Source organism: Diplotaxodon limnothrissa, linkage group LG7 (genome assembly GCF_057381915.1).
Source record: "Diplotaxodon limnothrissa isolate DT_005_m linkage group LG7, D_limnothrissa_male_GT1.1, whole genome shotgun sequence".
NCBI lineage: Eukaryota > Metazoa > Chordata > Actinopteri > Cichliformes > Cichlidae > Diplotaxodon > Diplotaxodon limnothrissa.
Window position 1 is genome coordinate 55,226,693 of NC_140602.1, and position 14,298 is coordinate 55,240,990.

The 14,298-nt window shown below is 40.4% G+C and overlaps 1 protein-coding gene across 2 annotated transcripts; it reads left to right on the forward strand.

Annotated features, from left to right (window-relative positions):
• Positions 1-1,255: 1,255 nt before the first annotated feature.
• Positions 1,256-10,551, forward strand: dab2 (DAB adaptor protein 2). Of its 2 annotated transcripts, XM_085359968.1 has the most exons (15): positions 1,256-1,436; positions 4,023-4,281; positions 4,380-4,519; positions 4,684-4,782; positions 4,910-5,041; positions 6,341-6,424; positions 6,688-6,714; positions 6,820-6,867; positions 6,966-7,028; positions 7,694-8,317; positions 8,794-8,920; positions 9,037-9,642; positions 9,736-9,911; positions 10,052-10,141; positions 10,225-10,551. In XM_085359968.1, exons 2-14 carry the CDS (start codon positions 4,143-4,145, stop codon positions 10,121-10,123), a joined length of 2,337 nt encoding a protein of 778 aa, XP_085216094.1. In that variant the 5' UTR covers positions 1,256-1,436; positions 4,023-4,142; the 3' UTR covers positions 10,124-10,141; positions 10,225-10,551. The 2 variants fall into 2 exon arrangements, with proteins under 2 accessions (XP_085216094.1, XP_085216095.1); XM_085359969.1 differs by lacking the exon at positions 7,694-8,317.
• The last annotated feature ends 3,747 nt before the right edge of the window (positions 10,552-14,298 follow it).

Sequence of the window (14,298 nt, forward strand, 5' to 3'; positions counted from 1 at the left end):
ACTTACAAATGATGGAGGCCATTGTGCTCACTGGGATCTTCAATTAAGGTCCCAGTGAGCACAGTGGGAAAGGCTACTGAAATGTTCCTGTACCCTTTTCCAGATCTGTGCCTTGATACAACCCTGTCTCAGAGGTCTACACACAAATTCTTGTACTTCATGACTTGGGTTGTGCTCTGACATGCACTGTCAACTATGGGACCTGATATAGAAAGGTGCACCTTTCCAATTTATGTCCAATCAACTGAATTTACCACAGGTGGACTCCAATCAAGTTGTAGAAACATCTGAACAGTTGAAACAGGATGCGCCTGAACTCTATTTATTTATTTTTTTTTACTTTTAATAAATCTGCAAAAACCTTTTCACTTTCTCATTATGGGGTACTGTGTTTAGAATTTTGAAGTAAACATTTTTTTCATGCATTCTGGAATAATATTGTAACCTGACAAAATGTAGAACAAGTGAAGCATTGTGAATACTTTCCAAATGCACAGTGTATTGCTGGACCAGCTTCTCAAAACATTGTATAATAGCTGGTATTAGCACAATCCACCAGTGCCAGTCCCAAATCTAGAATAGGTCCCACATATTTCTACCAAAAATAGATGGTCCATGCATGAAAACAGTGACGTCAGTGGCTGTGGGAGGGGTAATGCAAGAAATTCACTAATGAATGGCGGCTGTAGCCCACAGGCTTCTTCCACCATGTTTTAACAGCAGTTTCACTTAGAAAATAGCTCAACCTTAACCAAATTCAAATGTACAGAAAAACACATAAAAAAATATCAGTTTTATGCCTCAATTTATACCAGCAAGATCTTCAAGTTGTTCCTGCTCAATCTTAGGCCAACATATTTTTACTTTACACATTATTTGTTTAGAATCTGACCAATTCCTGCACCACTGCTACCTGTGACATGCATGTAGACTATAGGTGTAGCATTAAGTTGAAATGAATGACTGAATAAATAAATAAATACTATATTAATTGGCTCTTTCTGGCATTTTTTAAAATTATTTAAAAGTTTGTGTTGTTGTTGTTTTTTTTTCAAAGAAAACAAAAAAATCCACAAATTTGATATAAATACACGCACGCATACATACATACTGTACATCACGCACTTCATTTTTATGACCCACTTACTAAAGCCGATGGCGATATTTTGTTGGCCTGCATGTAAAGAGCCCGCCCCCCTACCAATTGAAATCTGCAGCGAGTTAGCCCTGTCAGTCAGTCAAGGGTTAAACGAGGAGTTTGCAGCCGTCTCTCCGTTCTGTCCAAGGCAGTCGGCGGAAAACATCACACTCTCGCTCATTTTTGCCAAGCTGTGTTTGATTCAACTCATTTCGCAGCCGAATCGCGAGGCATCACGGCAGAGGAAAAACCCGCTCTCTTTCCCAGAAGGCGTATTACTGCGCGTTTCCAAACACAGGTAGGTAAGTGTGGTGTTTAACTTTGTTTTCACATCCCTGCATGAATTAAGATTCCGCAGGAGGACTATCCTACAGGTAGTCGTTTAAAAAGCTGCGGGTATTTACAGGAATGTTAGCCTGAAATGTTTTATAAGCTTAATAAAAGCTAAAGGCAGGCAAGCCAAGGTTCAGTTTTAGTCAAAGGCTGAACTGTCTTACTTTAAATGTTCCAAATTTTGGAAGAAAACTTCGTCATAATTTTTTTCTCCCCTCTGCTGCCTACTCCTACTTTGAGATTCTCTCTTGGGAGTCCAACACTCTCCCTAGGTTTCTTTGTGAACTCAATTTCTTTCAGCTTTAACCCTGACTTGGAAAATTGTATTTGAATCTTGAGAGATTTCACATAATTTTTATTAAGCATTCACAATTCTGTACCTTCTATCACTCCTGTGTCACTCCTGTGTTTGAGTGCAGAACCCTTTAGTATGAAAGTGCTCTGTGTTCAGTGCCGTGTGTTCACAGTGGGCCTGTGGTATTTCACCATCTCATACACTTGCAGACTGAGTCATTCCCTGATTTCCTCCAGATGTGCAGCAGTTTACGTTTCCTGACGGGGCCAGGATTGTGACATTTCTGCCTTTTGCAGTGCTGTGATTCTGCTGACAAACATAAATTTATGCTTGCTGTCTGAGGCTGAGTGTTTGTGTTGTGACACGGCTGGATGCTACACATCCCCCCCCCCCCCCCGCCCCGCACTTATCTGCCAGTTTTTGTGGCTGTTAAAGAGCTGTTAAAATGTAATCCTTTAACTTAAATCTTCAATCAACTGCTGACATTTTACCCTTTTTATAAGACTAACTGCCAGGTACTGGGACTATGACACCACTCTTATTAGAGTACAAGTGCAATCATGTGTCATGCTCGTGAAGGCTTAATGTGTTGTGCAGCAAGTGTTAAGGGTTTGCTCGTTCTATGCTTCCAAGCAGTGCAGGCCAAACAGCATGTCTGTCAGTGTGATTTGTGGTAACTTGCATGACAGCATGGTGAACCAAGCAAACAAGGGCTTACGGCGCTTGTTTCTCTGCCTCAAAAACTGGTACAGGCAGATGAAGTTTTGTTCTGGTTTTTATTGTTTGTGCAGTAGCACCTGTGGGACATCTCTCATGGTATCAAAATTAACTTGTTTGTTTGTGTTTCTCTCACACACACACACACACACACTCTTACTTTTGAGGGGAAATAAAATGATAATTTACAGAATTTTTATTTTTTGTCTCTCTGTTGTGGTCAGGTGTTAGGCAAAAAAAAAAATAGTAAAAGCTGCCACAAAGCTAGATAAAGTTCTCTTATCTTATCCTGAATATCTCTCACTTCCTTTATGGCTTTTGGACAGTTGTCTGGTTAACTGGTTTGAGCCTAGGCAGTTATTTTTAGAGTAGATATTGTTCTTTACGTTTTTGCGTGATCTCACGGTGCAGCTCTGTTTTCACTTGTCTTGCAGATGGTTTATTCCTTATTATTCTGGAGTATCAGAAGGTCAAGTGCAACTTTTCCTTGAAAGTCAGAACTGTGTAGGTAAACTCTTGTTAAAGGCTCCAATTTCCGTTTGTTCTTGCTTAGCTCAACATCACGAGATCTTTTGCTTTTCTAGCGTAAGATTAACTTCAGGTAATTGCTCAACCTTTGCTCGTTTTCAACCTTTGGACTGTCCTACGGTACTCACAGGCTTTTTACCCTGATATTCTAGCCAGTGTAGCCTCTGGAGCTGGACCTAAAGGTATGTACGTTCTACACGTATAGAGCAGGAATTATTTGGGGTTTTTTGAGGGAGAAAGCTCTTTTCTGTGTGGTTGTTTTTGTTTTTTGTCAGAACACACATGTGTCTAAGTGATAATGGATGTGTTCCAAGTAACAGCAGTTTGGTACATCTAACATGATAAGAGTAAGGTGATGCTGTGGCTTCATCTATAATCCTTTGTGATGTTGTTTGTGCCTCATGTAGGAAATGCACACACTTGTGACAATGCCATGTAAAGGAATTCATTGATTTCATGTAGCATGGAAGGAAAAACTTTATTATTTTATTTTTTTTAAAAAGACATGTTTTCTATATGTTAATATTCTCTAAAGCAGTTTACCAGCATGATACTGCTAACTCAGAGTTGACTGGTATTATGATAGATATGCCAAGATGTCTCTTTAAGCAGGAGGTTCTTAAGCTTTAGGACAGTTTACTTCTTTATAGAGCCAATCAACTGACACAGCATGCTTTTAAAGCAGTGTTAAAGTGTCTCATGCCTTCTTATGAGCTGCCTATTTTATTGGTCATATGTTTTATGCTTCCCCTATGTGTCCCTCTCGTTCTAAATGTTTACTGTGTTGTTAAATACAATAATTGCTTATGATGTGGAAAAAATTGTTTCAGTGGCAGACTGTAGAACGGTGCAAGTCTCCCCCCACCCACTTGTTTTTTTTTTTTGTTTTCCCCCTAAACAAACGGGTTTACCAGAAAAGACTGTAGTGTGCTTTATTTAACTTATCATCATCATCTTTCTTTCCCTTTCTCAACACACACTTGGTGTCCAACTTCACTTTTTCTGCCTCAGAGCAACGCCAAGAGAAGCATGTGTGGGTGTTAAGTCATATGCTTGGACGACCTCATTGCCCCTGAATACGGAGCTGCTTTACCTCTGATTGCCCACTTGTCCACAGACTGACACCACACCATGTCTGCAGAGGTAGACAGAGCGCACGCATCTTCTGCCGATCCCAGCCTCACCTCTACAGTCTCAACCTCCAACACCCCTCCCAACTCTCCTATAACACAGGCATCCAAAGTCCCATTCAGGAAAGAGAAAAAGAAAGGTGAGTGGAGGAGAAAATGGTGCCGATACTCCTTTCATCAGCTATTAAGATGTGGCAGAGATTATAATTTTACTACTTTCTTTGTCTTTTTAATCCAGTAACAGAGAAGACGGATGAATACCTGCTGGGCAGGTTTCAAGGGGATGGTGTCAGGTACAAGGCCAAACTGATCGGCATTGATGATGTTCCAGAGGCTCGTGGAGACAAGATGTGCCAAGATTCCATGATGAAACTTAAGGTACAACTTGGGATCAGAAGCTCTTTTCTTCTATCGCTGATTTTCATGAAGAAAATATCAAAACTGTTTCTTAAAGCTGTTAAGTTGAGCTTTGGTGTATATACATCTGTTTGGTGGGTATCATTTGCCTTCAATAGAGTAGTGTTTTTGTTTTTTCTCTCCAGGGTATGGCAGCAGCTGCTCGGTCGCAAGGCAAGCACAAGCAGAGGATCTGGGTCAACATTTCCATGTCAGGCATCAAGATCATTGATGAGAAATCGGGCGTGAGTTCTGATTACTATTGCAATATAATCTGGACTTCACAGAATTTATTTGCAGTGCTTTTAAAAAAAAAAAAAAAAAAAAAAAAAAAAGCAAACAAAACCGAAAATCCTTGTCCACATTTCTCAGGTGATCGAACATGAGCATGTGGTGAATAAGATCTCCTTCATTGCCAGAGATGTAACGGATAACAGGGCTTTTGGATATGTGTGTGGAGCTGAAGGACAGCATCAGTTCTTTGCCATAAAGACTGCACAACAGGTAACACACAGAACTGCCATAGACAAAGTGTGTCAATCTGGTCCATTGGACAGGTTGGAAAATGTGAAGTAGAGCATAGACTTTGTTTTTCATAAGTTTTACTTTTCTTTTTTTTTTTCTCCTTACAGATAATGACCACACACACATCCATTCATACCAAGCCAAAGTAATTGGGTACTAGATAAACAATTAAATGACGGGAAAGTTCCTGTTTTTCTAATTCTAACTAAAGAATTGTTTTTGCTTTTTAAAGCGGATCAACCATAGAGGAAAAAATAGTACATTTTCTGCAAATTAACACACACTGTTTTTTTTTTTGTTTTTTTTTTTTTTTTTATGATTGTAGGACAGTCAAGGCAATGAGCTACCAGAACACTTTTTGTAATTTTACACATTAATTTGTTACAATTTGGGCCCAAAGAATCATCCTGATGGATTTCTATCATTTACTACAGTAGCATTTCCTTATCGTGTCAAACACCATAAATTTGTTATAATTGCACTTCATTTTTTCTTACACTAAGATATGAGGGATTAAATGTGTAGTTAAACTTCTGTACACTGACAGAAAGGGGAATTTCACTGGTCCGTATCACTTAAAATTAAAGGTTGCTGTTATGTGGCTCATGATATAAAATGCCATCCCTGCCATAGACTCTCCATTTTAATAAGAAGCCTAGGCACTATAGTGCCACCTACTGGCTTGTGAACTTTGTCTGTCAAACCTGAGTTTTAACATTATAGACAGAAGCGGCCATGTTTGTATGAATGAGTGCTTATTCATCCAAATATATTTGTTTGCTAGCTAATGCTAGCAAACAAATAAAATAGAATTTTACTTGCGTAAACTAAAGCATAAATTTTGGTCAGTATACACGTCATGTTGTTTTAGACAACCTTAAAGCATGGTTGAGAGGTCAAGTTGATGACTCAAATTTGCTCAGGGGAAAGCTTAACAGCTCGCTACCTAGTTGGGATGTAACTGTCAACCAGCCATGTGTCTAATAATGTATAACTTGATGTCATAAAACGGCAGTTCACCCCTTTATGGTTGTCATGAAGGTAAAAGGTTTACTTAAGTAACTTTTTTTTTTTTGTATGTGGTTGTTAAAAAAAAAAAAGAGATATATATATATATATATATATCTCTTTTTTTTTTTTTTTATTTAACTGAGAAGCTGGAGATTTTAACATTTGAGCCTACCTTCTTTTGATAACTGCTAGAAGTGGTACTGCCACAGGCACCAAAGACAAACTGACTCCAATTTCCTAAGATTTTTGGTCTTTGTTTCCATACAGGCAGAGCCACTGGTAATCGATTTGAAGGATCTATTCCAAGTCATCTTCAACCTGAGGAAGAAAGAGGCCGAGGGCACACAGAAGGTAATGGAAGCAGAAGCATTTAACTTCAGACTGGAAAAAATTTTCTCCAAGTGAATGGCAGCATTTTCTTTGTGAAAGAAAAACACTTTCATGTGGTCCTCTGGGAGTGCTGACAGGGTACACACTGTATGTACCGCTTAAAAGTCAACACTGCCTCTCTGTGTTCTTTCAGTGAATCACATCCTCAGCCATTTTTCATTTTAGTGATGAATGCGTCATTTCAATGGAAAGTCTGTTCGTTAACAGTATGCCTCTGTTTACAGGTTGAAAATGGCAGTGATGTAGTGGAGGTAAGCAATTAAGTTTTTTTTTTTTTGTTTTTGTTTTTTTTCCTTAAAGCAGTTACTGACTTTTTTTAAAATTTATTTTTGTACATTTTTACTTTCTGTCTCTAGAATGGAAATGCCTTGCTATCTATGGGCAATGACGTAAAATCAGCTCAAGTAAGAGTTATTGTAATGTGTCCATCTTAACAGTGAATGAAATGTTGGAGTGCTTTATTTTCTTAAATGGCATGTTTCTGTTTCATTTTCACATCCAGCCAGTAGAGCAACATGACCTCTTTGGAGATATGTCAACCCCTCCAGACATTCAGGCTCCAAATGTAAGTATCACACCATGATGGTAAATATTTCTTTTAATATGGGGATTGTAATTGGTGAAGTGTATTATTACTGTATTTACACAATTGTGTACCTGCTAATTATTATCACTCTTATGTAATGAACGTATTTGTAAGAAATGACTCTATAGTAAAATCTCAACGCCCTCTGCGAACTCCATTCTGAAAAGACTTGTGAAGTCATCAGATTCTGTTCATTTTAAGAATCTATGAAGAGTCTTTTAGGAATTGAGTTTATGCTTTGTGTTTTACTAGTCTCGTTGTTGTTGTTAACTTTAAAACTGCTACAAGTAGAATCTGTTAGACTTAGAGTTGTGGCAAATCTTTTACGTCGGTGCTGCTGAAATGTCTCATTAACCTGAATTTATGGGTAAGTACCAAGCGCCGGCTTTGACTTGTAGTCCAACTTGTTGTTCAGAGCAAGTAGGATTACAGTAAGTGAGTTAGAAGTGGACCCTAGACCTTAAAGTTGTCAGCATTAAATTGACAGCGACTCTTCATAATCTGCAAGTAGCAGTTTTAAAAAGGCATTTCTTTTTCACACCATGTGATTCATTGTTCATCTTGTTAACACATCATTACCTCCCTTCTGCAGAAATTATTTATCCTTTTCTCTTTTTCTCACTGTCCCCTCTCGTGTTAACCAGGACTCTAATGACATTCTCTTACTGGACTTTTCTGCTGAAGTTGACAGCAATCAAAATTGCATAAAGGGAAATTCCTTTGTAACTTCCTGTGCCCCTGACTATAGGGCATATCCCCAGACAGAGAATCCATTTTCCTCAACTTTTGGCTATTTCCCAACCCCAGACAGTGACCCTTTCAGAGATGACCCCCTTTCTAAATCACCCACTCTATTGGCAGCTGATAATGCACAGATTCCCGTCAACACCACCACCAATCACCTAAACGGCACTGTTGGCAGCACTAGTAAGACAATTATTAATGGTGGTGTAAATGGAGACTCTGAACATCTCAGTCAGCAAATAAATGGGTTATCCAGGGAAACCATGATCCTCGCGCTCAGTAACGGACAGTGGCCGCTGGGGGGGAAAATAACTCAGGGAAACACGACTACCATGATGGATGGAAATGAATCTGGACAAGTTCTCTCAAACAAAAATCCATTTTTTGACTCTTTGAAAACTTCCCCTGTCTCTAATGAAATGACCCATCGCCCAGAGCTGCCAGTGACTCATAGCAAGGATTCAGTTCTCATAAGCCCGCCTCCGCACAACTCTAAGTCTGGACGAGGTCGAAGGAGCGCAAAGGTGAAATAACACGGCTATGCCAATGGTAGTAGGCTTGCATGTGTTATGCGTTTTAATAAAAAAGGTTTACAACACATTTGGAGCTAACATCTCCCTTGAGCTTTTGGGTTATGCATTGGTGTTCGACAGGATAAGGCACTGAGAATGCACTGGGTTAGGGACTTTAATTTTGGAACTCTGGTCATGGTCTTGTTGTTTGGATAACTTCTTTTCTTTATGCATGCACTGGTGTTCGCATGCTTCTCGAACTGGCTTGAATGACTTTAACAATCAGCTGCTCATAATCTATTTTCCTAATGTTCACGCTTCAGTGAAAAGAGCAGGGGTAAGTGGCAAAGCATGCAATCGTATGCTTAACTATAGTTAATTATTAGTTTCTCTTAAGCATTTGTTAAATCTTAACTGCCACATAGTTGTGACTTGCTAACAAAATGTGTTGCATTATTCATTTTATTATTTATTTGTTTTGTGACTAGTCTACATCAAGTGATCTGTTTGGAGCAGAACTGTTCGCTGCTTCCAGTCAGTCTGAGGGGTCATCTGCTCCAGACCTCTTCAACAGTACACCGGCAAACTCTGCTCCCTCTGCCATAGCTGCTCTGGGTAATACACAGGAGGGGGAATTTGTATTTCACACATCTCTTTGTTTTTTTTTTTTGTTTTTTTTTAAAAACCTGTTTTGTGTCTGTAAACCTTTTTCTTCTTTTTGATATATTTAGGGAATCTCCAGTTGGGTCCACCAGCTACCACAAGTGTCCCTGCTGTAACCATGTGGGGAGCCTCCAGTGCTGCACCCAACATGTTCCCCATGCCAGGAGGGACAGTTCCAGGGCCCAGGCCCGCCTTCCCACAGCCATCTGCCTTTGGTCTACCCATACCACCAACAGGTTGGGGTCAGCAGATGCCACCACAGTTTGCTGCCGCTCCTCTCTCTCCACCCCACCTTTCTTGGGGTCAGCCTGCCTCTACCAATCCTTTCCAGCCTAATGCATTCCCAGGTATGGGTGATCCACAGGGTCCGTCACGCCCCCCTCCAAGAGCACCTGCTAAACAGGTCCCTCCGAAAGTAGAGAACAGTGCCTTCACAGCTTTGGATCCCCTCGGAGAGAAAGAGAAGAAGACTGGGAAAGACATGTTCAAGGACTTCCAGCTCGCCAAGCCTCCTGCCATCCCAGCCAGGAAAGTAGAGCTTGCAGCAGGGTCAGATCCAGCTTCCAGTGGCAAACAACCGGGGGCATTTGATCAATACTTCTCCACTAAAGTGGGCCTCGTGCAGGATGCTGCAGATCACGATGACTTTGAAATCAATAAGATGCCGTCAATTGGTAATGCTAAACTAGCTGAAATGGCTTATGTCATAATCTGATGACTGTGACCTGTTGGTAACTGTGTCCTGTGTTTGTAATGTGCAAATTTAGATGCCTCTAAACCAGCTGCTGCTCCAGTTCCAGGGCTCTTGGATGTTGCCTTCTCCTCTGCTCCCATCCAAAACAGTTCAGCACCACCCCAGGGATCAGAACTTGGTCAGGACATGTTTGACAAAGCATTTGGAGCCCCTGACTCCAGTCCATTTGGAGTGCCACCTGTAGCTATGGTACAGAGTTTTATTTGTGACCACCTTTTACTTTATCATCCTAATCCCAATGATCCTTTTGATAACAAGGATATTGTTATACTTGAGTTTTTGTTTTTTTCCCTCAATTTTTTTTTTTTTTTTTTTTTTTTTTAAAACAGAATACATCTGTCGGTCAGAGCTCTGGTTCAACAGCTGCCTTTGAGGATCCTTTTGGAAATCCTTTTGCTTGACCACAACTTTGTCCATAAGTAAGTTCATGTTTTTATGATGCTCCTCTGATTTCATTTAGAGTGAAGACATTTGTCACAGTTTTTCTCATTTGTCCTCATAGTTGGAGTAAATGGAACAAATGAAGATTTCCACTACCGTCATGATGTTTGGGAGAAGCTGCTCAGTGCACGACAATCCGGAAATGAACTATTATCCCAGACCCACCCTTCTATTAGATCTCACCTCTGATGGTGTTTTGTTTTCTGGGGGGGGGTCCTCCCTTTTCCAATCAGTAGTTCCCTCATTTTTGAAGACCACTGATCTACAAAGTAAATGTTATGTCAAAATCTGCTGAAGAAAGAGATGTGCTGTGTGAGAGAGGATGTCCAAAGTGGTTCATTGCTGATGCTGTCTTTGTTAAGGAAATAAAATGAATTATTCATCAAGTTGCAAGGTATTTGACTAATGTATTAATTTTTTTCCTTTGGTTCTGATAATGGTTTTTAAAACATCCTTTTTAACAAACTGAAATTATATCTATAGGTAACTTTGATACATTTCTGCTACTTGCTGGTATTTCCTGTTTTGCAAGGCATATTTCCTGTATAGGGGAACATCTACATTCATCAGGCAGAGCTGTGCAGTTGTTTTGCATTTTAGATCCAGAATCCACTGATCCTATCGCCAGTCAAAGGTCTGCTTAAGGTGCATTCAGTTAAAATTTTACTGCAGTCATAGAAATCCTAAATGAGGATGAAAGTTGCACTGCTCACTATCATCTGGTGACTATAGCAAAATAAAGTATGTATTTTCTCTTCTTCTTTTTTTTTTTTTTTTTTAAAGGATAGATTTCCTAAGTGGGGCAAATTACTGTAATACCATTCGCAGGGTGATCTATTAACAGCGTGAACCACTGAATATTAACCAGAATTCTGTCAAGAGCAGCACAAATTGGTATCTCAAAAACCAGCAAACCCAATGAGGGACAGAATGATGTTGGTCATCTAACCAAAATAACAGTGCAAGCTCTGGTTTTTGCTTCTCTCCCAGCCACAAGGGGGCCACAAGCCAGTGTACTCTTAGTGCCAGTGTCCCAGTCCCAAGCCCAGATAATTGGTGAGGGCTGCATCAGTTAGGGAATCGAGCATGAAGTCATTGCCAAAGCAAACATCAGGAAGGAGATCTTCATACTAGATCAGTAATGGCCTGGGTTAACAGTGACTCAATCTGGTACTGTTAGCCAGCTGTGTGTTAGTGGAAACTGTGCTACTGTTGGCTGGAAGATGAGAGAGGGTGTGTTAGGAAACACCAAGATGGAAGGCAAAGCCAGGAGTATTAGAGGTGGATTCAAACTGTGTTTGATGTATTCTCTGGAAAGAGAACAAGAAAACTTAGTGGTGGAGTGGGGAAGTACAGGAAAGTATTCAAAAGAAGAGGTTGACAAAGAAAAAGGGAGTCAGGTAGATGAAGAAAGTAGACAAGGGTATTCGGACTAGGTACTCCTGTACTAGGTGTACAGCAAAGAAAGGAGTAGAAATATTCATAATGACTTGTATGTAAGGTTGGACACTTACAAAGGAGTGAAAGGACTTGAATTGACTGGCTAGGCAGAGGTTGAGCTGGAGAGGATTTGCAGCGGGTTAGGGGGATTAGGGTAGCAATGGAAATGTACTAACCAGTAACGAGAGAAGATTTAGAAGAGTACTTTGAGGCACAGATAAAGAAAATGGGAGGAAGACAGGAAGTACAGAAGATTAGTGGGGAGTACGTGAGGGCAGCTATGAAGTGGATGAAGATTTGAAAGGCAGGTGGCCCAGATGACCTACCTGTGGAAGTATAGAGATGCCAATTTGAGAGAACTGTGGACTCATTGAATAAATTGTTTTACACAATCCTGAAGAGTGAGAGGAAGTGTACTGGTACAAGTTTTAACTTTTGAAAAAGTGTGATGTGCAGAGCTGTAGCATCTACAGAAGGTAATGTTAATAGGTCATAAAATAAAGCTTTGGAAAAGAATTGTTAAAAAGAGAGTTGACAATCAGCAAGCAGTGGTATGCCATCATGCCGAGAAAGAGAGTTACAGCTTTCAGAGTGTTGATAGTGAAGGTCAGAAGATGTTGCACTGTGTCCTTGTAGGTCTAGAGAAAGCACTGTGGTGTTTCACTTCTACATAAGGAAGTGAAGGGAAGTTGGTGCAGGAGATGTATGAGGACAGAGGTGAGGTGTGCAGCTGGAGTGACAGATGCATTCAAAGTTGGGGGGATTAAATTAGGGATCCACTCTGAGCCCCTTTTTGTTTGCAGTGGTGATGGACAGGCTGACAGATGAGTTCAGGCAGGAGTTTGTGGATTATGTTTGCAGACGACATTGTGCTCTATATTGAGAGCAGGTGGAAGGGAGAGATGGAGGCAGGGCTGGACTGGGACAAAAAAAAAAATGGCCCTGACATTTTTGGTCCATGTGGCTAAAGCTAAAGCTACACTTTAGCTATTAGCACTAAGCAATGACTCATGGTCAAAGTAGCCATGCTTTACCTGAATTTCTGAAGCTCTCCCCTCCTAATTATGTCACTCCTTCTATTTTCTTTCCACTTTAATTTAACCTTCCTGGGTGGAGGTATAGAATGAAAGTCAGAAGGTGAAGCTCCAAGGAGGGGAGGTAGTGAAGGTAGATGAGTTTAAATACTTAGGGTCAAGCATGCAAAGCAAAAAATAAATAAAAATTGCTTGTACTCATGCTGCCCCGACGTCATGCCAGCACATATTGTGAATGGCATAGGCACCGATCGGTTTTCTATCGCCCATTTGCTGGGAGTAAGGGCGCCCTCCGTTTGCGAGGTGCGCCTGCTGCTTGCGGCACAAGGAGGAGAGGGCGGGGCGGCGGGGGATTCTCTCGCTGGCTGGAGCAGCGTCTAACCCACCCCCAAAATAAAATAGAATAAAAACAAACCAACAAACACGAAAACACCAGACATCATTATACAGACTTATAATTTGCACCTATGTTTTTTCGAAATTCTATACGTGAAAAGTGAGCGCGAGAGCCCTCGGTGCGCCTGCTCGCTGCTGATGTCAAAGTAAACTTTATTGTAATCTCCGCTACATACAGTCCAGTATACAGAGAGACGAGACGACGAGGCTCCAGTTACAGCAGTGCAAGTAAACAAACAATATATGTAAGAAAATAAATATACACTTTAGGACCAGGGGTAAAGGGATCAATAACGATTTAAAGTCTCACACACAACACATCGAGAGGGGGCTGCTTCCAAATAGAGCACATTTCATTCATAATGCTGTAAATCCAAGCCCATTATGTATTCATGATTTGAATACTGGGTTGTGTGAAATCCCAGAAATAAACTCTAGACAAAGTGAATCTGTGAACTAAGGTGTAGGTCTATTAGGTTATGTTGTGGTGATCCTCGAGTTGGGGGATGGGTGTTCATACTGGAATGCAAAATTAAAACCAAGATGGACAAGAACAGTTCAAAGCCATCAGGTGCTCAGTTTACAAAAAAAGAGAAAAGAAGAGGAGGAGAAACGAAAGATACAGGACATTGGATAATGGCAGGTCATCCTGAAACAATCCGAATCAGAATACTTTATTATTCCCTAAGGAAATTATGTGGGTTACAGTTGCTCCAAGAAGAATTGGTAAAAATAGTAACAGTAACAGACTACTCCAAACTCCAAACAATACATTATGTTACAGATTTTAATATTAATTAGTCATTGTCAGTTGTTGATTTGTCCTGTTCTCATTGTATGACGAATTATGATGGCTGTTTGTTAGCCGTTTGCATACTATGCATACTCTCTCTCTCTTCATATGTGTGTGTGTATGGGGGGGGAGTGTTCGCCCAGGGCGCCAAACAGGCCAGGACCGCCACTCGATGTATGGTTTGGACACAGTGGTACTAAAAAAAAAAGGCGACAGAGCTGAAGATCTAAAGATTTTCACTGGGAGTAACATGAGTGGACACTAGGGCTGCCACAAACGATTATTTTGATAGTCGACTAGTCACCGATTATTTTTGCGATTAGTCGACTAATCAGATCATGCATCCATTGAACGTAAAACGTACAGCTTATTGCACCAGCATGCATCTGCTCTTATATAACTATCATTAGCTTACAGCTTTAAGTGTTTAAGGTATGTGCTAACTAAAAATAAAGACAAGATGATAGTTTAT

What these genes read in the sequence shown, in the direction of transcription:
- dab2 (XM_085359968.1), top strand. Translation starts at nt 4,143, where the DNA reads ATGTCTGCAGAGGTAGACAGAGCGCACGCATCTTCTGCCGATCCCAGC. An exon ending in CAGGAAAGAGAAAAAGAAAG is followed by an intron (nt 4,282 to 4,379) that starts GTGAGTGGAGGA and finishes TTTTTAATCCAG; the next exon opens with TAACAGAGAAGACGGATGAA. An exon ending in AGGCCGAGGGCACACAGAAG is followed by an intron (nt 6,425 to 6,687) that starts GTAATGGAAGCA and finishes CTCTGTTTACAG; the next exon opens with GTTGAAAATGGCAGTGATGT.